The sequence below is a fragment of the Protomyctophum bolini genome (genome assembly GCF_963924005.1).
Source record: "Protomyctophum bolini genome assembly, chromosome: 8".
Taxonomy (NCBI): Eukaryota; Metazoa; Chordata; class Actinopteri; order Myctophiformes; family Myctophidae; genus Protomyctophum; species Protomyctophum bolini.
Window position 1 is genome coordinate 29,144,842 of NC_137869.1, and position 25,791 is coordinate 29,170,632.

At 42.2% G+C, this 25,791-nt stretch overlaps 1 protein-coding gene across 1 annotated transcript; it reads right to left on the minus strand.

Annotated features, from left to right (window-relative positions):
• Nucleotides 1-7,145: 7,145 nt before the first annotated feature.
• Nucleotides 7,146-25,615, minus strand: rgmd (RGM domain family, member D). The gene is made up of 5 exons (XM_080769752.1): nucleotides 25,506-25,615; nucleotides 19,429-19,469; nucleotides 17,036-17,184; nucleotides 11,974-12,485; nucleotides 7,146-9,808 (listed from the first exon to the last, which is right to left on the minus strand). Exons 1-5 carry the CDS (start codon nucleotides 25,566-25,568, stop codon nucleotides 9,095-9,097), a joined length of 1,479 nt encoding a protein of 492 aa, XP_080625878.1. The 5' UTR covers nucleotides 25,569-25,615; the 3' UTR covers nucleotides 7,146-9,094.
• Nucleotides 25,616-25,791: the final 176 nt, after the last annotated feature.

Below are 25,791 nucleotides of genomic sequence, written 5' to 3' on the forward strand. Positions count from 1 at the left end.
ACCGATTTCTCTCAATATAAGCCGCAGGCTACGAGAGCTTGTTATTCTTCCGGTTTGAAGGAAAGGAAGTTCCAGATGACGGTTCCTTCCTGATGACTACAAACTTTGACTACAAAATGACGTAGCGATATCATCCGCTCCAGACCGGTTCACACGGCAATTTTGTAACAAAGACCAGGCTTTCCTCCGAGGTGGAAAGCCTGGTGACGCGAGGTTATGCCTTACTAGGTCAGTTGGAATGTCAAGTTAAGTTTGTAAACAGAAGAAAATGTTATGTGCAGTGCTGGGGTCTGCCTCACACTGAGGAGACTCCATACATCAACACATCTGTCTGTTGAAATAAATGAGAGGACGGTTACACAACTGTGTAAATGGCAAAGATCAATGACAAGTCAATTATACGGCAAGGCAGTTGATATTCACTGTTGTAGAGAGAGAGACAGACAGACAGAGAAAAGGCCTACATGTAGACATTTTTGCCACCATGCCAGTCATGAACCAATACAGCCACCCTGTCACAACTACCAGCGAAACCTCAGCAATCACAACACAAAACGACACACATAACCTACTGTTTATCAGTCAATTGATGGCTGTTATAAAGCCCAAAACATCTAGCTCAAACCAAAGGGAAAAATCAAATTCACTCATAGGATTATTGAGTGATCAAGAGCCACAAGAGGGTCATACCAAAGACCAAAGACAAAGAAAAATAGGACCCAGTGCCTCCCTGCTTGGCATTCAGCATCAAGGGTAAGTCCCTGCGACATACTAGCGTCATGTCCAGGGGGTGTACTTGTACATCAAGCTGCCTCAAGCTACAGAAACAGGAGATAGGCTCCTGCCCTATGGGCCTCATGGCTGGGCAAGGCTTACTTAAGAGCCACATACACATACTTGTTCCCTGTTACAACACCTTCAACGGCAGATAGAACACAACATACAAACTGTAGTTTCACATCAGCATTCAACTCCAGAGCCAGAAACAGTGACTGAACATGTTTCATTGCCACCAAGTTATTGGATCCCAAAATTACAGTAAACTACACCAGCTTGACATTTTTAATCACACTAGTATGCACACAGCAGACAACACAAGCAGCAGCAATGAAGCAAAAAAGGTTCCTACCTTGAGCCGTCTTGATGAGCCCTCCAGCCGTCTCCAGTCATCTCCATCCTCCACAGCTGGTTAGCTGGCCAGGCCTTTCCTCCCAGCATCAATGGCACCAACCAGCCTCATTCTCCTGGCTCTTCTCCCTCAGCCTTGGATGTTTAGTAGGCCTACTGCACATAGCTGCTTCCTCGAAACGACCTGTTGTATAATTTCAATTAAACCAAACCATCATTGGTAAACAGTTAATAATAAAGTTTCATAATTGGTGCTGTGACAAACATAGCCCTAATGCTAATTCTGCTGCAGGGCAGAATTATCATTAGGGCTATGGACCAGAGATACCCCAAACAAGAATTCCCGCACACACACACGCAGGCGCACGTTAATGCTTAGCTAGCCCCACGTTAATGCTTAGCTAGCCCCCCAAAGGTACTACTATGGTAGTGACGTTTCTGACATTTTTAAGACGTCGGCACGATAGAATGAGCTGACCCAGGGGGTCCCGAGAGGGGCTAATGCTTGGCATAGTTAGTTATACTATTACTCACCTGGCATTAAGTTGCCAACAGCCAACTCATTCCCTGAAGACCATGAAAGCTTATGACGTGTCTGGGTGTGCAGCCTTTTTCTTTATCTTCTATATTTATTTCATCAACACTAGCGTGTGTGTGTGTGTGTGTGTGTGTGTGTGTGTGTGTGTGTGTGTGTGTGTGTGTGTGTGTGTGTGTGTGCCCTTCTGTTTACAGCCAACTCACTTGCAGAATAAAAAAAAAACGAGCCGGCCGGCAGTTTGTTTTGAAGATTAATTAACTTATCTTGTCACACACTTGTGACTGAGCAAGGCTTACTTAAGAGCCACATACACATACTTGTTCCCTGTTACAACACCTTCAACGGCAGATAGAACACAACATACAAACTGTAGTTTCACATCAGCATTCAACTCCAGAGCCAGAAACAGTGACTGAACATGTTTCATTGCCACCAAGTTATTGGATCCCAAAATTACAGTAAACTACACCAGCTTGACATTTTTAATCACACTAGTATGCACACAGCAGACAACACAAGCAGCAGCAATGAAGCAAAAAAGGTTCCTACCTTGAGCCGTCTTGATGAGCCCTCCAGCCGTCTCCAGTCATCTCCATCCTCCACAGCTGGTTAGCTGGCCAGGCCTTTCCTCCCAGCATCAATGGCACCAACCAGCCTCATTCTCCTGGCTCTTCTCCCTCAGCCTTGGATGTTTAGTAGGCCTACTGCACATAGCTGCTTCCTCGAAACGACCTGTTGTATAATTTCAATTAAACCAAACCATCATTGGTAAACAGTTAATAATAAAGTTTCATAATTGGTGCTGTGACAAACATAGCCATAATGCTAATTCTGCTGCAGGGCAGAATTATCATTAGGGCTATGGACCAGAGATACCCCAAACAAGAATTCCCGCACACACACACGCAGGCGCACGTTAATGCTTAGCTAGCCCCACGTTAATGCTTAGCTAGCCCCCCAAAGGTACTACTATGGCTTTTTCTTTTATCTTCTATATTTATTTCATCAACACTAGCGTGTGTGTGTGTGTGTGTGTGTGTGTGTGTGCCCTTCTGTTTACAGCCAACTCACTTGCAGAATAAAAACAAAACGAGCCGGCCGGCAGTTTGTTTTGAAGATTAATTAACTTATCTTGTCACACACTTGTGACTGAGCAATTCCACTTCCTAACCCAGACTACTGCACTCAACTTCCATGAGGTGTAAATTACATTACCTTTTTACTAGTCCCAAACATACAGTAAGGAGCTCGTGAGTCGTGTCAGTCTGATTGTTTGCAGCAGGACAGGTGTGAGTGGACTGGAGGGGGGAGGGGCGCGCCGGCGCAGCTACCAGAGGATTTTAAAGAGCCAGCTTGAAACCTGCTCAGTGCTCAGGGAGTGTCTACTTTTCTAGTCTACACTACACCAAAAATAGGCAATCTACAAAGCTCAGAGCGTCTACAAGCTTATGAGCCTGTATATCTGCTATATAGTAGCCTATGAATACTTAATTAACATGCTTATTAATAACAACACAGGACAGGTATAGTAGGCTACACAGTCAAAGATTATGCTGAAAGGATAACTCTGCCACCATGTGGGATAATTGATTGATTGGTTGATTGATTGATTGATTGATTGATTGATTGATTGATTGATTGATTGATTGATTGATTGATTGATTGATTGATTGATTGATTGATTGATTGGTTGATTGATTGATATCAGTATTAACACAAAAAATCCCCAGGGGCTTGTTTCCTTTAACTTTTTTTGTATAATTATTTTGACATTATTTATGATAGTGAGGGATAGAGAAGAAGGGGACATGTATGCAGGCCTAATTGTGAAGCAAAGACCCTTATGTTGGATTTGAACAAGCTCTGGCTGCAGGAAACTGGCTCTTACCAGAGCTTATACCCCTTTCTTTTTCTTTTTTTTAATTACATTTTTAAGGGGAGCTAGCCCCTTCTATGCCCAGCTTTCTGGGTTTGTGTAAACACAAACACAGGCTTGTGATTGGCTGATCACCCCATAGCAATGATTTCATTGGCATACATATTGAAGACCAGTAAAGACGCCCTGAGGGCGAGAAGCTACCTTGCCCTAAAGGGCGAGGTGACGAGGTCATGTGCACGCATCCGCCTGCATGCATGGCAGACTGCTGGAACATCAACAACATATGGAATGTCAGAACAGGTCAGCTCCACATATAGTTCTAAGGGTGGCAGCGGGGGCAGTGTCTTGAGTGTACAGGGTTTGATGAGGTCTAGCCATATATGGAGCGTGTCTTGAGTGTACAGGGTTTGATGATCAGATCAACATATGGAATGTCAGGTCAGCTCCATATATGGAGATCTAAGGGTTTGAGGTTTGAGGTCAGATGTAGAGTTGCTGGCCAGCTCCATATATGCAGATCTAGGTGATGATCCAGTCTTCTCCATGTATGGCTATCCAGGGTTTGATATGGTCAGTCTCGTGATCTTCATATATGGAGACAGCCATATATGGTGGCGTGACGTGTCATGAGACGTGACCATATATGGAGGCGTGATGACACGAGGCGTGACCATATATGGAGGTGCGGCCAACTGATGGGTTTTCATAGTAAACTGCGGACGCAATAAAAGTGAGGGAAGAAAAGTGAAGATGCCAAAAGACATTGATTGGTTGAGCATGGTGATGTATGATGATGTATAATAATGTATGATAAGAGCGCCCTCACTTGACACGGGTGTGATTTAGATTTTTTTAATAAGGGTAATAATAAATAAACATAGCTGCAAGCAGCTATAAGATGGGGTCAAGCCCAAAAAGAAAGAAAAATCACACTCTTGTGAAGTGAGGGATGCTCTTATCATCATTATCGTCAGACTCCATTCGCATGCATGGAAATGCAATTTCTGTGACGTGGCAAACTAAAGGCCGAAATGTGGATCGAGCGAATCATAACAATTTACAGCTCAAAGGTCTTTTGACGAATGAGTGTGAGCTTCAGTTCCTGAGGGATTCTAACGGCCCTCTAACATATTGCCGAATTTCGTGAGAAACGATAGCACAGAACTGCCAAAACGGCTAAAATTGTGACATTTTCACAAAACTAATAACTAATAATAATCAAACATTCCGATTCAGAGCCCACTAAAACTTTAGGCTAGCTGTTATCATCTAAAGCCCAATTTATGCTTTGCTGTATGACAAAAAAAATTGACAATCTACAATCTCACACTGAGCATATCTATGCTGTCAGATATTACATCTGAAAAGATCACTTGGATCAAGGACGAAGCCGTGAGCCCTTTTGCTTTGATTATTACTAAAACGAAAATATAGTGCACGCACGCACACACACATGTGCACGCACACACAAGCACAGTTTACAACCTTACCGCAGACATATATGGAAAGTGTTCACCATCTACAGTATTTATGGGATGAAAAATGATAAGGCAAGCTGAATAGGGTGGCTTGGCAAATGTCATAAAAGCTGAGAGACGGGAGGTAGAGAAACAACCATTAAAAGATTCAATTGAGGCCATATACCCGTCATTGTGTTAACTAGCGGTCTGCCTGCCCTATGCCGACTCCCCAAGACAAGATTACAAGTGACAGCTGTTACGACTGTACCACAATTACCTCGCTCCCTCCCTCTCTATATTCCGTCTCCCCCTCCCTTCTGATATTAGGAATAGGGGTGATGAAGCACAGTAACCCAATGAAGACTTGATTTAGGCCATATGCCATGTGCTGAGCATGTAATGGTAAGTGCGGGCAAAATGGTGACACGTTTCATCACTGTCATCACTCTTCTCCCAAAATGTGTGGCTATCTGGAGTGGCATCTTTATTTGCAGAGATGAATATGGAGGATGAGGGAAGGTATGTGTAGTATATGAGTTAGTGCGAGCGAGTGAGTGACTCGGTCGGTGAGGGTTAGTGTAAAGGAGCGTCTGAATGATTGAGTGAGCAAGAAAAAGAGAGGTAGAGATGGGGGGTTGATGTGAAAGAATAAAGCAATTTATTTGAATCTCTAGGCTGGGGTGAATTCACATTCAATTAAATATATTATCTTCAAACTATCAATAATTATAGCACCTTTACATTCAAGTGAGACAACATATTACTGTCTAGATATGAGAGGACCAACAAAAGATTTACATTGCAAATTCTGAGGAAAATGCACCTCCTGAAAAACTGGATTGGAAAGTGAATTGCACCAAAACGATGTACAATGTTTATCGGCAGCACGAACAGCAGAACACTATGCTATTTGTTGATTCCAACCTGATGTTAACCACAGACTAAATCCTATTTGGAGCCATACAGTTCTCTGGCAGACAGAGCACATCAAGGAGCCAAGCTCAGCACTGAGAACCAATGTTTCCACGAGGGAACTGAGATCATACTGTGGCTCTCCACTGCCAACTTGTCCACATCATCCTCTTGCTAAGCAAGAGGCTCATATGGATCAAGGACTCTGTCAAGATATGGCTTATCTTATGATTAAAACAAGCTGCCGTTATATGGACAGGTTTTGGTGCTGTCATTTCTGCTTGAGTTGAATTTTGTATAGGGCGTATGTGACATTTTTGGCGAAACAGACTTTTATTTATCATTTTAAAGCTATATTGAGCTAATATGAGCTATATTAGATGATAAAAGAATATGTTCATTATAATTTTTACTTTTTAAAATAAAGGCATGGTCAGTATCATGTCACTATCATGGTAGGTACCATGCCCACGGTCGAAAAATTATGATGATCAATAAAGGCAGAAAAAGCCAAAAAACTAAAACAGAAATCTCTCTCTATATATATCATGGTCTATGTCAGTATCATTCAGTGTGACCACACAAGTGTAGCTTGCCTAAATATGTTTTTTTATTAAATAATCAATCAATCAATGAAAACCTCACCTGTTAAATTCTGAAAATGTCACTTACACCCTCAATGTTTTGGGACCATGTCATGCACCCAGCCATTTAATATAGATTGCAGATTTTTTGTTGTATTATTATTATTATTTTACTTAATTACTTAAATCTTTGTCATTAAGGTTAATTGATTAATCCATACTCATTTATTTAATCATCTTTTGGCAAGAATTGACACAAAAAATACATATTTCTTTATGATCGACTAAATTAATTAGTCTGATTAACCACTTATTCCTCATACTTTGTTGTACAATGGCGTACAAAAATAGATCTACATTCATCATGCTTCGAGACGTGTCGCCATATTTTTATAGTGGCTCATTAGTCCTAATCAACGCAAAAGTTTGAAATGATGGTTATATTGATTGAAGTCACATCCCCCAGGCATAGTATGGCTTTATAAACTGAACCCTCTTCAGTCCCTGAATGCAACTCACGTATGCCTGATTTATACTTAGTTGCAATCTGCTATTTACTATGCCTGGCCCTGAACGCAACAAAGTATAAATCTAGGCTAATCAAAAACTACTCAGCTATTAGTAAGTCAAACCGTAGCCGAACATGTCCAACACTTTTTAATGGAAAATTACAGATAGGGTACAACACATATTAGTTTACTCCTCTTATATGGACTCCAAATAATGAAAACTAAATCACAACAAAATGTAAAACATATTACAGTTAAAACATCTATACAAAGGCAAATGTACACAATATAAAACATATATACACTCTTTCAATATATTATTATATAGAGATTTCGTTTTTTTTTACTTTTAAAACTGGAAGCCAAAGCAGCTTGAAGAGGGAGTGTTTCCTTGAACCAACAGAAATATTACAGTTTGATATGCAGAACTGACGACATTATCACACCAAAACATCATGTGTTATTGATAGGTAGTATTTACGTACAGTTGTTGGATCCTGTGAAAGACATTAGAAGTACTGGAGAAAATATAACAAGTCAGATAACGTGGAGTGTTACATGCATTGTTTGTGAAAACAAAGTGCTGAATGGTGTTACTGGATTATACAGGATCTAATATCCCCAAGAGAAACTCCTGCACTAAAAAGGAAAGACCATTTTCACCATATGTAACTCAATGCATAATGAAATCATGACCCCTTTTTTTAAGATTATGCACTGTGAAGTATTTACCAGTACAAATGAAATATTTACAAAGATATATCATTCGGGCTAGCTGCCTTGGAATCAGCACAGACAATCATGTTAATAGTTTCACAATTTTTTTGAAGAACAAAATATTAACTTTATCCGTTTAATCCAAGTGTATGGAAATGAAGTGAGCGTTGTTTACTTTAACCACATGAACCGTAGCGTCCCCATTCTGGGGTCACACTTTCGGTGAAAATAACAGATCTACAATTGCACACCGTAACACGTGAGCTCGTAGATTTGGCGATGTTCGTCAGTGTGTAGAGCGATAACAGGAGGGGGCCTAGTTTGGGCCCCTGGGGGACTAAATACATTGGGTTTAAGTGGTTAACCCCCAACTGACACCATGATTGCGTGCATTCAGGCTGCTACTCAAAATGAAGTGGCAAAATGAGTGAACTCACAGAGAACATGACAGAGGGGAGGCATTGGCATAATTATGTTTTCGAGTGCTAAATCCTTCAAATGGTTTAATGACAACAACAGGAAAACACCACAACATTCACAAAAGGAAAAAAAGGAAAGGAAAAAGAAAAACATTTATAAAATGTCTGAACTCTGAGTCTAGCGCACTCTTTCGTCAAGCCAGTATTGCTTCCACTTTGTTATTTCTAGGGTTGGGCACCATTCACATTTGTATCGATCCTGGTAGTCCCGTACCAAACTGTACCTTATTTTGTTGTTGTAAAAGAGTACAAACAGCTCAAATTCAACATTATAGAACATATTTGTTGTAATGGCTGCATGAGAATTATTTTCACTCAGATTAGCAGAGACCCTGAAGGGGTTTGTGTGTTTAATCAAACTATTACAAGTAACACACGTATGTACCTTAATTTTCATACAGACAGTATGTGGGTATAAGCTTCTGAAAACTAGGGATCCTCAAAATGTAAACCCCATCTTTGGCGCATGTGCGCAGTTAATTAGAATTGTGACTTGGAATATTCACTGTAAGGAGCTCAAAACATTTACATTAAGATTTTAAATGGAAATTGGGAAACTGCAAACTTCAAACAACATTGATAATATGTATAACGCCATTGTAATTCATAATTTTAAATTGTAAATTTGGCATGTGGTTTCAGGCAAACTTTAGATTTATGGAGAGTGATGCAGGGTATTAATCAATGTCACATAGAAGCCATTCACAGGTTTTGTTTTTTTCGTTTTTTTTACCCACTCTCTTACCCACTCTGGTCCTGAAATGTGGTACCGATTGATCTAATGCGAATCGGTACTTGGTAGTACCGATGTCATTTGGTCAGTACCCTTAAAAGTACCACGTTCGGTGCCCAACCCTATAGTTATTTCTGCATTTTTAAAACATTTTTTTACAAGAGCAGCAGAATGAGGAGTAGGAGTGTGACAAGAGGGGGGGCGTTGCTGGCTAGCGCTGCGGCCGCCGTGTGTGACACCCCTCGGCTGTTAACGTAGGGTGTCCTTGGGTTCTGCTTCAGTTTACTGGGAGGCAGCGCCTTCAGGTCCTCCAAGGCACCGTAGGCCGCCATCGAGAACTCGGGGTCTCCCGTTGTCAATAAGTCAAACACGCAGGACTGGAAGTACACGTCCTCCACCTGCAGAGTCTCCCTACACTTGGCGGTGGCCCGCTCCACCGTGTAGGTCTGGTGCGGGGGCAGCAGTGGCCCCAGCTCCGTGTTGGTCCCCTGCCCGGGGCCCGGGAGACGCGGGTGCAGCTGGCTCTGGCGGCCCAGCGTGTGCTCCTTGATGAGCTCGTTGCGCGGGCAGCCGTGCAGGCAGAGCTGCAGCCCGGCGTTCTCCTCGGAGAAGTCCAGGGTGTCCTCCGGCATGCGGATGGCGAAGGTGAGGTAGCGGCCCACGCGCCGCACGATGATGGATGTGCCGATGTAGCGCGCTTGGATCTTCACCTGCCGGCCCCCGGTGCCACTCCGCTCCACAATCGCCAGGCTGCCACTCTCCCCACCGCTGCGCGTCCCGTCCTGGAAGGCCGACGGGAGGTCTTTAGTGGTGGCCTGATAAACCTTCTGTTCCGTGCAGCCGAGGTAGGACTTGAAGATCACCGTGATCTGAATTGGGTAGAAACATGGAAGGAAATCGTTTTTATTTGATCATTCAGTGGATTTCTAATGCATCATAAATATAACATTAAGAATCTTGCTATATAATTAACGGAGGGCAAAACATACTCTCTCCCCATGCCTTCGGCCTGGTGGAGACAATAATCTCTACCATGCATTAGGTTTCAACAATAATATTTCTCCAACCCAACCCGAGTAGTACCACTTTCAGCCACCATGGGGCAGCAGTCAACCAATATTCCAATAGGTTGTGATGGTACTGCTAGATTTTAAATGTTCCAGTGAGTCATTCAATGTGTGTGCCTTTTCTTTCTAGACGACTGACAGTGTTTTAGCCTGTAGCATAAACCATAAGCAATAAAACTATACAAATAGAAGACAAATAGAAGATAAAAAGGCATATGTTCCATTTTAATCATGTATTAAGTTACTAAACCAAGATAGACCCAATGAGCCACACACTTCCCAGAAATGTGTGGTCTCAACATCACCTGAACCATTCTTATCTAAAACAAATTACTAATAATACTCTAAATGATGGCAATAAGCCCCGCATTCTTCCTTGAGTGCAGGATCAAACACACAGACAACTGTCTCCTCGCTTCATAACTCCATAAATCTTGCCTTTTACTACAACGCCTGCTCACTGACTGACCTCAATCTGGATCCCAGCCCAGATATGAAAAATTGGGGGCTGGTCTCCATTTCTTCAAAAAGGTATTTGACATTGGAGGTTGGCCATGGTTAAGTTTACCGTTACTGTGATACTGTATTTGATGGACGATTTTCTGTCTTAAGTCTGACAGTTGAAAACAGCTCCAATTCAAAAGCACCAAGGGGGCATGCGGGTACTGGCACAGGCATACCCAGACTACGGGTTTGCATTACTCTCCCCACCCAAATACACACTGGAAATTCCTTTGAAATAGTTTGCTCTGAAATCCCTGAACTCTCTGATGTACAGCCAACTTCAAAGCAATCATATGCAATGCTGCATGGCTTGTTTGCACCACCCAAACAGATATTCTCATCCTCCGATAAGTAAAATAAAAGGCCGGATTAAGAATCACCCAAAAGTATCAATATTGGCATTTTAAAAAACTAATGGGGGACGGAGTGGTGCACAGTAATCACCAAAACAACCAAAAATAACTTATTTAGATCTAATTTATAGGCCTACAATTTAATCATGACTATGACATTCTCAACGATATAATTGAGAGCATTTAAGACAAGCTGATTCAATCAGTGGGATCAAAACCTCTCCCCGCTGACCAATTATTCTTTTATTTTTCCACATTATTCCATATTTACACAAAAAGAGCCCAGTTAATTATTTGACCAGAGGGGTGAAAAAAACATTCCAGATCCTGGCGGTAGAGGAAAATGTTTGAGTGAACGTTAATCACTACCATATGACCACCCATGTGTTAAAGGTAGAGCGCTCAAGCATGTCTGTGATTCAACACCCCGAAATTACTCCCTCCTCTCCTCTCCTCTCCTCTCCCTGAGGACCTACAGGAGGTACGATTTCATAAAATATATATATTTTTCTTTTCTGTAATGAAAACCGAATTGTATTTTTTCTTTAAAACCTTGGACAATTGAGTTTTCGTAGTGATTGAATTGGAACTTAAAAGTATAGCCTACTACGTTAGTTGCCATTGATCCAAGACAGAACACAATCGATTGATTGATCATTAAAATAAACATGCTTCGAACGCTTTCATGATTTTCAAGTGGGCCCTGATCCAGAAAAGGTTGGGAAATGGGACCCGCTGCTTAGAACACTGGAGTCTCCTGAAGCACAGCCGACTGGTCATTAATTTGTATTAGTTTACACCGGTACATCTTTCTTAATATCATTATATGGCATAAGTGTTGTCTTTTACCACTTTAAATCACTTAAGCCCCTACTTTATTCTTACAAAGCAATTTCAAACAGCTCGCAAACGTGTCACACAACGCTTGTAGATTGCCGCGATGTTTTTTTATCTTCGAAATTTTAAAAGGAAATAAGAAGACAGTAAGTACAATATGATGGTCACAACATGGAGATGGAGGTAATATGCTAGAAACATTGTGACGTTTGATGTCGTCCACATGGCCCAGCCCTACTGCCGTGTGTGACCTCTGACCCCATGCATGCTCACCTTGCTGGTGGCTGTGGCGCTGGAGCCCAGGACGACGGGCACGTTGGTCACCTGCACCGACAGGTAGCGGTTGTCGATCAGGGGCCACGCCCCTTCCACCTTGCAGGTCTGGAACTCGTCCCGGAAAGTCCTCAAGTGGGGGTCCCCGAATAATCCACAGTGGGCGTACTTCTTCTGCAGACCCGCGGGTCCCGACGCCAGCACCCGACTCTCGTAATCGCACAGCTGGGACACGACCGGCCGGGACGTGCTGGCGGCCTTGCCGGAGGAGGTGGGACCGTCGCTGGAGCAGTTGTGCTGCGAGAAGAGCTCCTTGATGCGGAAGACGGCCGAGTGGTAGACCAGGTCTCCCCTGCAGCTGCGCGCCGTGCGCCTCGTGCACAGGTCGTAGGCCCGCAAGGCAATGCAGTAGTCCATATCAGTCGGCCCCTCGTCCTGCAGACCACTAGAGGGCGACGTGGAGGACACGTACTCTGCATTGCAACGCTGGATTCGACACTGCTGGCAATGAGCTGGAGAGGATAACAGGGGAAAGAACGGTCAGTTGTACTCTTTTTGTCATGGAATTGTTACATAATTAAAACACACAAAAAAACTACATTCTGCTTAAGAATGGATATACAGTACATACAGTAGTTCTAGAGGATTTAGAGAGTAAATGAAGAGTGAGAACTTTCCTACTATCAAGTTTAGCTCAATCAGGAGAGCCATTAAACTCCAAATAGGTTAGCCCACACGACCATGATCCCACCCTCTGCTACAGTCAAAACGCATTTCCCCCAACTAGCCCTCACAGAAATAACATGAAGCTTCGCTGCAGGAGGAAGCCAGCCCGTGTAGTTTGCTTAGGGGTGTTGAATGTGGTTTGGCCGTCACTGAAGCAATAGGACACCATTAGGCTACGATGCATGGCGACGTACAGAATATTCTGTAGGTGAAGCTAACAGACTCAGGAGGTAAAGCACAAAGACCTATGCTTGTTCAGCCAGTCATGGCCCAAACAGCTGGCTGAGGAGACCAGCCATGTTGTAGAGCACACGGAATGTTGCTATGGTACACAGTTAAATCCTCTGTGTTCATTTAACACTGAGAGTGGACATATGTACTCCACTGTAGTTGTAAGGGTCCATTTGGTTACATGTGGATAAATTATAACTGCCTGTGCGCAGCAATGGTGGTCTGAGCCAGGCTAGTGGAAGCGAAGAACAGAGAAAGGTGGAAACTGGCAATATAATAAGAGGAGGAAGGGTGGATCAGCAGAACTGTCTGGATCAAAATGTTCATAAAAGCATTAAAGCCCCATTCTGCTCTCTGTTCAGAATCAGTACACCTACGACTGCATGGACAGACACGCACACATAAAGACTGGGAAACCGAGACACTTCATGAATCCTACAAACTCATAAATTCTACCAACTCAAAGCATATGAACATTCTTGCTCACTGTCTGGGACTTACATTTTTGTAATAGCTGCAAATGTGATGGCACACAAGGCTGATTTGCAATGAATTGTCAAAAGTTTTAAACTTCAGACTGTAGCTGTAGCGCCACCATTAGGACTATACAGTATTGGCCCACAATGGCAGTTGAGGAAGTTTGGCATGGGACTGGATCTGTGTGCCAAGTTTTGTTCATTTTCATGCATGGGAAGGCAGATTTCCTGGTTAGATAGAAATTAAAATCAGAAATACATGCCTGACCCCCAATTAACACAGAGGATTTTAATGTGTATTGACTAAATCACTGGTTGTAACTAAACTGAAGCCTGGGGACCCAAAGGTCCTTGAGGGGGTTCCAGGGGGTCCCCAGCTAAATGAGGAACAGGTTAAACACTTAAGCCCCATTTTATTTTGTGGCTTCTCTAAAATATCCTATCTACAAGTTAGCTTTTCATGGCAACAAATGTTGACAACAAATGTTCTCTTGTGGGGGTTCCTGGCACAAAATCTTTTCAAATCGTGGTCTGTGACCAAATTCATATCAATTTGGGGGTTGTTGACATGAAAATATTTGAGAAACACTAAATTCAGCATTTCCAGGAACATCTTAAGATTTCTTCTGGAAAATTGCCTCACTGGTGGCAATTTCACAGCACAAACTCTATCTATGCTTTGGTTAGTATTGGCAATATGTCCAATTGTCAGCCTCTCCCCCTTACAATGAACAGAATGATTGGATTCACATAATAATAAACAGTGGAGTTCCATTTAAATAATGCTTGCTGCCCAACATTTACTGGTCGGAAAGGATCTTCACTCTTCCCACCTGTTGAAATGCCACCGTTTCAAACAGAACGCGGTTAAGAAAAAAAGGGGAAAAAAGAAAGAAAGGACACATGGAGCATTCAAATTACTTTTAAGTGGGAGAATGTTTTTAAACCAATAGTTTATCTACTAAGTCAGTCCCTTCTCTACAAACAGTCTGTCTGGACAATGGCAAAGTGATAAGCACAGAGATACAAATCTGGGTGGGTGTGAGGTGAATCTTCCTTCCACCAAGGCTTAAACTGATGAACGCCTCTCACAGTCTCTACCATTCAACATGAGCATATAAGTAACTAAGTACATTTACTCAAGTGATGTACTTGAGTAAAACTTTTTTTTTTTTTACTTTACTTGAGCATTTCCAATTCTGCTACACTAAATCTCAAGAGGCAAATATAGTACTTTTTACTCCATTACAATTATTTGAAAAGTTAGTTACTAAAGATTTAGATTATTACAAAATGTACATTAATCACTTCAATCTTATATGTAATACTGTACTCTTTGGCTATTTGAAAAGTGTTGTGATATTTCAAAAGATTATTTTATACATATTGAACTTGCACAATGTGTCCTTTTACTTTTGGTAGGCTATTTCGATGCCCATACTTTTGTACTTTTACTCAAGTACATTTTGAACTTTTACTTGTAACAAAGAGTATTCCATGTTGTGGTACGGATACTTTGTCACTCCACCACCAGTGGATAAAAGTGTGGATAGAGCACGAGGGGTCATGTCAGAGGCATTCTACATCCCTCCTCTGAATTCCATCAGCCCCCCCCCCCCCCCCCCCCCCCAGAACTGAGGTCACCCATGTCTTGCTTTTGATTGACAGTTTGTGACAATTACTGCCTATAGGGGCATCAATAACCAAGCTCCTCTCTCAAAGGGGTCTTTATGGTCTGCCAGTTACTGGGTTAATGTGACGACCATATGGGGAACATGGAGCAAAAACTTAAAACTCACAATAGTGTGTGTGTGTGTGTGTGTGTTTGCGCGCGCACACACACAGGCTATCACTGATGGTTAACATTAATAATAGTTTTATTATGCTCAAGAGACATGTGCTGAAATTGTACTAGGCCTAATTTTATGACTAACTCTACACTATAACCAAAAGATGTGGTATAGTTTGACAGAAAAGCATTAGACTATTTATTTTTTTACGTACAACACATACTTAGGATGCTGTGAGTCCAGGAGTTCGGTTTAAAAGGTTTAGCCTAAAATGCAGTGAGTGAAAGCGCTGGTCATATTTTCATGAACTCAAATCAAGCTTGGGCAACTATTCAAATTCCAGGGATGTTAATGTCATTTAGGTTAAAAACATAGCATTAACAACACATAATGCAGCACATTTAACAAGGTCAAATGTGCAAAACGACTTGGACAACTAGTCACTACAGTGGACACAGCATTGATCTAAACATGCATGCGATTGCGAACCATCGACATCTATTGTAAACTTGTCATAACCCAAAAATAATCTGAATCTAATGTTTAAAATAACACAAGAAGCATTCAGCAAATCCCCACGCCGTGTTCCCATTTTTAAAAAAATAACAATTTTCTGAACCCGTTTCCAGGCTACAAGATAGATGGTTTATATTATATGCAGCGTGCATAGTTCCAACAAGTCGTTACAATGTAACAAAAACAATTGCCATTGGCAACAAAGTATCAGATCATCAAGCAAACATTTCCCAACATAACAAGCAAGCCTCTGCACGCACGTAGCAGCAGCAGCAGTGCTGAACCATCCACACGTTCTTCTGTTCGGAGGAGGGAGGCCGAGGAGAGACAAGTTGGACCCCATGCATGCATGGTAGCTAACAAATGAACCATGAATGAGCCAGGGGGACAAAAACACGGCCGAGAACTTCACTGACTCCACGAATCTAACAAAACACGCACAACCTCCAGTATGAAGTACACTAGTGCGACCACGACTCAAACAAAAAGAACTAAATGGCCTGCTATAATGTTTTAGTTTTGGTTGGCTTTACTTTAGCGTTTCTCACCCCAAAAGAAAACAATTCATTTTCGCTGGATAAACTTGCGGGACAAGAAGAGAGGGAGCTGCTGCTGCTATCAACGCTATGCTAACTGTGCCTGCGAGCTTGGGAAAAGAATAGCTGATCTACAAGCTCACAAGGCGTCGCGTCCGTGATGCCTTGTGAGCTTGTAGATCGGCTATTTTTCGACGCGCGACACCATCGCGTGGCGAGGTATAAACCACAAAAGCGTTAGCATCAACTTCGCCGTCCGCACTCACTCACTCCGCACCTTTTTTAATCTATCTATAATCGATGAACATACGGTTTGAAAGACGATCGATCGGTGACAAAATCTGGATACCTGGAGGGGGAAAGTGGTAACAATGTGGCCAAAAACAGACAACAACAAAATCCGTTAAAAAAAAGAATGTAACTCGAGAAGTCTGTTTAACGTTCAGCGTTGTTGTCGTTTCAACAAGACCAACGCTGTCTGGAAACGACCAGTTTATTTATTTTATACATTATTATCAACATTGATATATATATCTCATGTCTAAATACAAAGCTACGTTAAACTCCCACAGATGTTAATAAAACTGTTATAAACTATTTAAACAGCGTGGATCGGTGGACTTTTTTTTTAGACAAACCGAACACACGCCAGGGGGAAAAAGTTTTCCATCTCTCCACCTCCATATTATTCCAGGGTGCGGGGACTGACTGACTGTGACTGGGAGTATGGGGGAAATGTTTTGCATGCAATAATATTACAGAAAGACCGGGGCTCTTGTCTTCTTACCTGGTCGAAACAGCAGGGAAAGTAAAACCATCGTCAACGTTATACAGGTCCAAAGCTGCCGCTTAGCCAAGTTGTGAGGTCCGCTTCTCCCCATACCAATCCATTCAGTTAGAATGGAGTTCCTCGACTGCTTCTCATCGACGCTAGAGCTGCGGGGGAATTAGAACGAGAATTGGTCTCCCTGCCCAGGCGCTGTCATTCAAAAGGGGCCCTGTCTGTCTGTCTTCGGGGCGGCTCTACGGCGGGAGGAGGAGGGGTCTAAACGTGGAGAGACTCCACGCGCAGGGGCCAATGAAACACTAATAAAGTATGCTCTAGCCATTTGCTGTTTACACAATAAATAATAATAGTGATAAATTAGGTAAATAATAAATTAATGTATTAATTTAACTCAGAGAGTGTAGCCTACTGGCTACTGCAAATGTTAAAGGTCCATTTGGTTAGGGCCTGAGGCCGAATCTACAAATACCTTAATAAATCAGTAGTTCTCACTTCAGTCAGCAAGACTGAATGACACTCTTCACATAACAATGGAAGCATTGCAAAAACTAATGGTAAATACTTGAGAAATTATAATGTATGGTCTTGATATCCATATATCAGTTCACCTATGGTGAACAAAAAAAGAAGAAAGCTTCTTATAGGCCTATATTCAATATAGTCAGTCAAGTCAGATGTTTAAGAATAGCTAGCCAACACTTTGTCATGCAGAAATCAAACAGGCTATTAGATAGAATACCGGTATGTGACAAAAGTTTTCATGCCAACACACTTTTTGCACTACAAAGCACTCAGTGCAACTGTCCTGTGATCCCCAACAGGCTGCAAGCAAATGGCCTGATGGGAGCAACTGGCTTTGTGTGTGTGTGTGTGTGTGTGTGTGTGTGTGTGTGTGTGTGTGTGTGTGTGTGTGTGTGTGTGTGTGTGTGTGTGTGTGTGTGTGTGTGTGTGTGTGTGTGTGTGTGTGTGTGTTGAATGTTATAAGCACCACTTTCCTCACCTGTTTTCTCACTTAGAACAATGGTGCTCAAATAATGGAACCTCGTTTGCATACAGTTTGTTTTGTTTCGCAATAGTAGGCTAGATACACTGCATTTCAACAATCAAATAGGCTATTATAGATGTGTAATTGATTGAAGACATCTATGTGAGTATGTGCTTACTGTGAGCTTGTGTCACTTTGATAGACAAAACCACTGTGAAAGTGTTCTAGGAGGAAGATACAACATGATAACTGTAGGAGTAGTGGAAAAAATAATGACTGTGGCTGAGAGCTAAGTCTCAGTATTATGTATAAGTGACCCATAATGTTGCACGCATGTGGGGATTTCTTCCATGCTTTTCATATCTGAGGTCAATAAACTCTAAAGTCTTCTTTTCTGGTGTACATGTGGTATTCAGACAGGCAGCAAAGGATGGACGTTGCATGCTTTTATCACTCTCAAATCCAGAGAAAATACCCTCCATGAATTATTTTTCTCTCAACAAACCTCTGTGCACTATTAGTTTTTCCATTACATTTTCAGTTAGCAACTTGTATGTTACTCTTTTTCCCTTTGTAGCCAACTTTCCATCTCTCTCTCACTTCTTAAGCAACACTCTGTCTTTCATTTGCACAGCTGCTGCTACGCAGGACCATCTGCAAGGCACACAGAATCACCCGCTTTCAGCCTTTTACTCGAGACACTTTCTGCGGTTCTTGTGCCACGCGCATGAAGAATTTTAATGGACTGGCCAAAGTGCTGGCTCAAATAATGGTTTAAAGAAAATCAACAGTATAATGCTGTGCATAAATTGCTAGAATTGGATTATAACGCCAGACTTTGCTTTGATACAACTTAACACATCTTGGTTCTGTGGGGAGCTTTGGCTCTCCGCCTCCCTCCTGACTTTATGAGGGAGAAGTGAACCCGGACAGTTATTGGATCACTGGTTTCTCTATACACATGCTGGCTCCTCCGGGCTGCACAATTGTGTGATTCAGGTGGCCTGTCAGTCTTGTGAAAGGTCCTCACAGGCCCATGTTGATGTGGGACTGATATATATGGTGGAGGGGGAAACGAAGACAGCTCAACCCAAGTGGAACGTTTGGATTGTTCTGTGCTGCCAGAAGGGCCCCCGCCGTCACACTGGATCCAGTGTGCCAGGTCTATCCCCCAGAGGGCTCTACCTTACTCTGTTTGTTCAGCTAATTTTGGAGGCTTGGTTGGTTGATCTGCTTTATGGCTGTGCTTTATGGTCGCATTTCAAATTCCCTGAGCAGGTTATAACGCTTTATATTCGACCATGACTGGAAGGCCACGATGAGGCCAGTGACGCAGTGTGGCAAAAGGACAGTGGGGCATAAATATACACAGTGGGCGGTTAAAGAACGCATGCCAGACGTTTCTCACCTGTTATAAAGCTTATCTTCAAGATCAACTGGTGACATCTCCTGGGAAAGAAAATATGTCGGTTTGTTGATTTGTGTTTATGTTGGCTTAAGATAACATTTATAAAATAAAAATGTGTCCGCTGTGCATCCACATAAAATTCAAACAATATGCACACTATAGGATTGATACTGGCAAAACAATAGTCTGGCAAAATAATAGTCTTTCATAGTGTATATGACTTCAATTTCTGTGCGTGTTTCATCAATTTCAGATGTAAATGATACGCAGGTTTCTAATCCTTGACTAGCCTCAATAGACAATTGTCTTCTACTAAATGAACTGAGTCTTCTCATTGAGGAGCTGATGGGACTTTGGCATCATTGAAACACAGCCCAGTGAAGCAAACAGCTAATTGATCCAGGTGGACGGTCAGGATGAATTCTTCACATGAAAGAGACCCCCTATAGATGGTCCGTCGAGCTTGATGGGTGCAGAAAGACCCCTTTCTTCCCCTCTTTCCTACTGAGCATATTGCATTGCATGACCCAGCAAATATGCATATTCCAGAGCCACTTCTCAAAACAAGTAGGAGGGGGAGAGAGAGGAGAATGAGCGTAGGTGGATTACTTGGATGTATTGGGTAAAAACTCAAGGCTAATGCCAGAACTTTCCCCCTCTTGACGCTGTGGCTTGTTACAATAGAAAATGAAGTCAATGTGTTTGTATATAACAGTCTGCGTTGAGACTTGAGCTCAAGAAAAAAAGGGCTCAGCTGGGAAAGAGAAGTAAAAGAAAGAAAGTAAAAGTAAGGAGAAAGATAATAGAGAGAAAGAAAGTTCTTGATTATAACATGATCAAATTGAATGGATGGTTATAAATTAATTGGGTAGAGTATCTGAAGTTGGTATACAGTAGTAGGAACAACGACACAAGAATGTTTGATAAAACCCAGAGCACAGAATAAAAGATATAGCCTACTCAAAAGCAGTTCGAATTTTGATAGGGCCCCAAAAAATTACAATATGGAGAAGAAAAAACAAGACTGACTCAGTCAGTGTATGGGTTTGGGTCGTTCAAACTATAGGTTTTATGGGTAAGTCTCCCATTGGTTTAGAACTTTAGAATCATGAAAAAGTGTCCACTACGGTCGCTACTAGAGGTACTAGCAAATGTAGTACAGGCGCCTGGCAAAACGTCCTATACATTTTTACCATTATACTATGAGCTGAGAATTCAGCTAGGTATGCCAGAGACTCTTTAGGAGTGTGTTGTAACAGAAAGGAAAGCTAGAGAGAGAGAGAGAGAGAGAGAGAGAGAGAGGGGAAAAGTAGAGAGGGGGAGAAAAAAAAGAAGGAGCAAGGGATTGGGTTTCCTCTGACTGTGTGTCTGGGCAGCTCCACATGGTCCTCATTAAGGTCCTCACACTGCGGGCCCAGCACCACACCACGCTGCTTGTTTTTGTTATTAGACCCATTGCGCTGTGGTCGGGAGGAAACCAGAAAACCGGGCCAGAGCAGGACCATCTCCTCACCTCCGTGCCACCACCCTCTCCTCCCCCAAACCACCACCATGAAACCAAAACTATATGCTGACGTCACGTTGATTACACGCTCTATGTTGTTTATGCGTTTGCAAATTGCTGAATATTATTATATTAGCATACGGTTTTAGATGTTTGTTTTTTAAAATCATACATTATATCATATTCAATATTTTAAATCCGATCAAATATATTAAATATTACTTCACACATTACATTTCAGGCATTTTGAGCATTTTAAAGAAACTTAAATTAATTTGTATCACATTTACGCATCCAGCAGCGCATGCAATCATGATTCTTGCTTGTTGACAAAACTGTATTCAGAATGTCCTTCTGTACAGAAGGAAATTGTTGATGTCTTGGGCTTGTGATTTTTCTGTTAGATTTTATGCCAATCTGGATTTGTCAACTGAGACATGTATCGTGTTCCTTCTGAGGCCTGATAAGATCAGAGATTGGAATCTGAAGGAGCACGCGCCCTCTCCAGCCTCTCCAGCCTCCGCCAGCACCGCACAGTTATTGAATTTTAAACAGGAACCAGAACAAATTGGCAGTTTTTTCCCCCTCCTAAGGGCCCCTGTTTGAATCGAAGTTGCCTAATTTGGTGGAGAGAGAGAGAGAGAGAGAGAGAGAGAGAGGATGGGGGGGAGGGGGGGAGTGAGAGAAACAGACATGCAAGATAGAGAAAAACGGAGAGAGAAAGAGACCAGAAGAGGAGTGTGTGGCTGGTTTCAGGCCTCACACTGTGAGAGGGGAGAGCTGTTATCTCAGCAGAGATAAGACACACTGTGGTGTGTGGGTGCATGCAGGGCCGCGCTGATAGCATCTCCACTCAAGGATTCCACTTACGGCCCCCTGATTGATACCTGACAGAACACAGAGGGGGGGCTTACACAGTGTTTTCCTAGGTACCTCTCGGTAGGTATCCATGCATGCAGCTGTTCGCCGTGTTCCCTTGGATCTCTTGTCTCTTTGTAAACAGGCACGCTCACACGACTTTGGTGCACTATAGCTGTCAATTTAACCCTGGAAGTGTACAGATGTAACAAAATGAATGCATACAAAAGGACACTGAGGACTTTACAGTGTGGTACATCTGTGTCTGTAATGTCAGTGTGCCTGTTCACCAGAGCCCATTGCAAACTGAAGACTTAAGACCTTATATTTTTTATTGTAAGTAAAACAAATAGCAGAATACAAATCACCTGAGATCTTAATGCACTCATTTTTACTTATTCTCTCTTCGTGTTGTCTCCTTTCTGCTTTCCTTCTTCTTTCTTTTCTACCCGGTTCTAAAGTGTTTAACACAGAATCCTTCTCTTCTCAATACTTCCTCCTTCCTTTTCTTCTTTTCAACGGAACAAACGTTGTTGACACAGCACCAAGCCCTGTGCTCGTGAATAGACAGTCGACTGACAGGTAACCCTAGCTCTGAGGTCACGGGGTCATCCTGGCCATGATGAGGGATGATGGGTAAAATAAATGGAGAGAGCAGCGCACAGAGGAACCTCTGATCCGCTCAACCTAAAGGGAGAGAGTTCAGGGCCATTTGGCCTCTGACCTCTCTAGACCCTGTACGTACTACCTGTGTTTGTGCCTCTCTCTCTCTCTCTCTCTCTCTCTCTCTCTCTCTCTCTCTCTCTCTCTCTCTCTCTCTCTCTCTCTCTCTCTCTCTCTCTCTCTCTCTCTCTCTCTCTCTGTGTGTGTGTGTGTGTGTGTGTGTGTGTGTGTGTGTGTGTGTGTGTGTGTGTGTGTGTGTGTGTGTGTGTGTGTGCGAACCTCTCTCATAGCCACCTCTAACAACCCAAGATATCCTATCCTTTTATTATGTTGTGCAATCTCTTCCAAATCCGCAGTTCAAGTGGTTAAGAATCAGTGCAGTGTGAGCTTATTCCAATGCACTACCATGTTTAAACATGCTTGGTCTTTTCTCTCTCTCTCTCTCTCTTGGCACCCCTCCCCCATTCCCAGACACCTGAGGCAGGGTGCATTACAGAAACAGTTAGGGAACAAATTGCTCAGTAATGACTTTTGACAACTCTCTTTCCACTCCAAAATGAAATAATACCCCCTGAAAACTCACCACTGAATACACAATGACAGCTATAGTCTCCGTTGCTCACTTGACTTTTAGCTTGCACGAATGCATACGGTAGTAAAGAGAAAATACATAGACCTACATACGGTACGTACAGAATAGGTCACCTCTCCCGCTTTTAGATTTATGTGTGCTTTGTTCAGACTGTAGAATGAAAATCTGATTTGTTTCTCAAATCTGATCTTCAGTACCGTCCGCATTTATTTGCAAGCGATCAGATCAGATGTGTGTACTCAGACATTGAAGCCGTTTTATGATCTGTGAATATCTTGTTCTACAACCTTTGTTTGTTTGGATAACCGTATGTTATTTTACTTGCAGATCTATTATTGTATGCGGCAGCACAGTTGTCCAATGCAGCACTGGTTTGCTGTGGTAATGATGTGACGACATACTGTAGGCATGAGTAATGCTTACGGTAACTCTGCTGTCTCTGGTGTTGCTTGCCAAAAATAGCAGATCTACAAGCTCATTGTGACACGTTATGAGCTTGTAGATCTGCGTGTCAAGACTGAGACACGTCTTTGGAAATAACATAATAACGTAGAAATAGTTACAAGTTAAATTCCAGTATTCAAAATGTACTCGAGTACAAGTATTGGCATCAAAAATATACTTAAAGTACCGAAAGTAAATTCACAAGTTCAAAATGTATAAAAAATATTTTGAAAATCGCAGATCTACAAGCTCACAATGCATTGTATCGCGACGCATTGTGAGCTTGTAGATTGGCTATTTTCAAATAGCCAAAATATATAGGGATGAAGTGGTTAATGATAATCTAAATATGAAAAAAGTATGGAAAATTGGAGATACAGAAGAAAGTAAATTAAGACACCACAAAATTGTGCTTAAGTACATTACTTGAGTAAATGTACTTAGTTACTTGAGTTTACACCACTGCCGAGGAATGTGGTTCAAATGTGATTCAATAAAATGTCCATGTTTGTTTGCTCTTGATTTTGTTGCTAAAACTGACCTGATTCCAAATCTGGGCTGCCAGTGTGAACATAGCCTTCAGTGACCAAAACACTGAGCCTTTCCAACACCACATGTTCTCCATGCTGTCACACACACACTCAGAAAACTATTTTCTTTGTTACCTCTCTCTCTCTCTCTCTCTCTCTCTCTCTCTCTCTCTCTCTCTCTCTCTCTCTCTCTCTCTCTCTCTCTCTCTCTCTCTCTCTCTCTCTCTCTCAGAACTGTAATCCTATAGAATAGACCCATCTACAAATTAGTAAACTCTTACATTTTCAACATTTCGTTTTCTTGATTCGTTTTTATGTGATTATACACACTATATAGAAAAGGCATGCAGGAAAAATGGCCGGCTCTATCGTGCTGCTTCAACATGAGTAATCATATTTCAAACCAGATACAGCACAAGTCATGTTGAAGCAGTGTGTTTTCGAACGATTATTTTTCAGATGTACACCGAAACGTTCCTGTAGTTGACGAAATGGTTCTAGCAGATCCACAATGAAGTTTCTCCTTTAGTGAGAACATTGGGCCTCTCTGTATTGTCTCTGTTCTGACCCACCCACTCACCAGACAACAGCCCTGACCCAAGATAGATAGATGGACAGTAACTCATGAGACAGACAGGTGTGTAAATTTAGCCATTGTGATCTAGTTAGTAGGGCAGATCCACTACAGAGGGCATGTAAAGAATGCTGCATGCGGGGAGGTTTATTGGAAAACGTAAAAACTATATAGGAACACAGTGAGATTATAATAGGCCACACCAAATGATGTCCTCTGCTGTGAATGAAGCCGGATTGACTCACAACCATGTACGAAGACAGACCTGCTACGCTGGGGGTGGTGGGGGCCGGATTACATGCTATATGCAAAAGGAGGATGGATGTGGTTTCTTTTTTTTCTCCATAGATTTTCAACAGATGTTTCTTAGATTCATCCTACAGAAGCAGACAATCATACAGAGTAATATCCTTGGAATTCATTTGACTCTGGGAGTGTGCAAATCCATGTGACCAAAGGTAAAGCGTGCATACCGTCCGGTACAGTTAGTATGTACAGTATCACTGTATCATGGGTAAATGAACACTGAGGATTTTACTGTGTGTAGATGTGGTTTCTGATATAGGACTGTTCAGCGTCCTTTTCTATGAAGCAACTAACCCTGACTGTACTGCACTATTCTAGACATTTACACTTTACTAGTTTGTTTCTTGTCAACTGACTGACCCGTCCAGAGGAGGAGGGCGTAGGTTTATTCATTGTGTCACTGCTGACCAAGAGACCAAATCACATCTGGGGTAGATCACAATTAAAACAAAACAAAACAAACAAACACAAAAACATTAAAAAAGAAAAAACATATATCCTTCAAGCTCTCTTTTGAACATTTGTTAAATAGCATCGTTAAGGCATGTATGAATTCCAGCTTATCATGAGTCACGTCAGAGGCGGGGAAAAACAACAGAGACTTACCTCGCTCACTGGAAGTTTGTAGACTAGTAATGCTGCTGTATTGTCAGTTGGAGCACAATTCATTCAAGTGGGAGTTCAATTGTCACAGACCAACACAGTTCACCCTCGTTCCACTGCAACCTCAGCTGGCCAACTAAAGTACCCGGGCAGCCACACAGGGACAGATAGCTATTGGAATTAAGGCACATGACAACAGCTGTCTGTTTCAAGAATCGGCACTTTGATTAGAGAAGGTTTGTAGTTGAGCGATGTGGCCTAATTCCTACATATCTGGGTAGGGCATTTC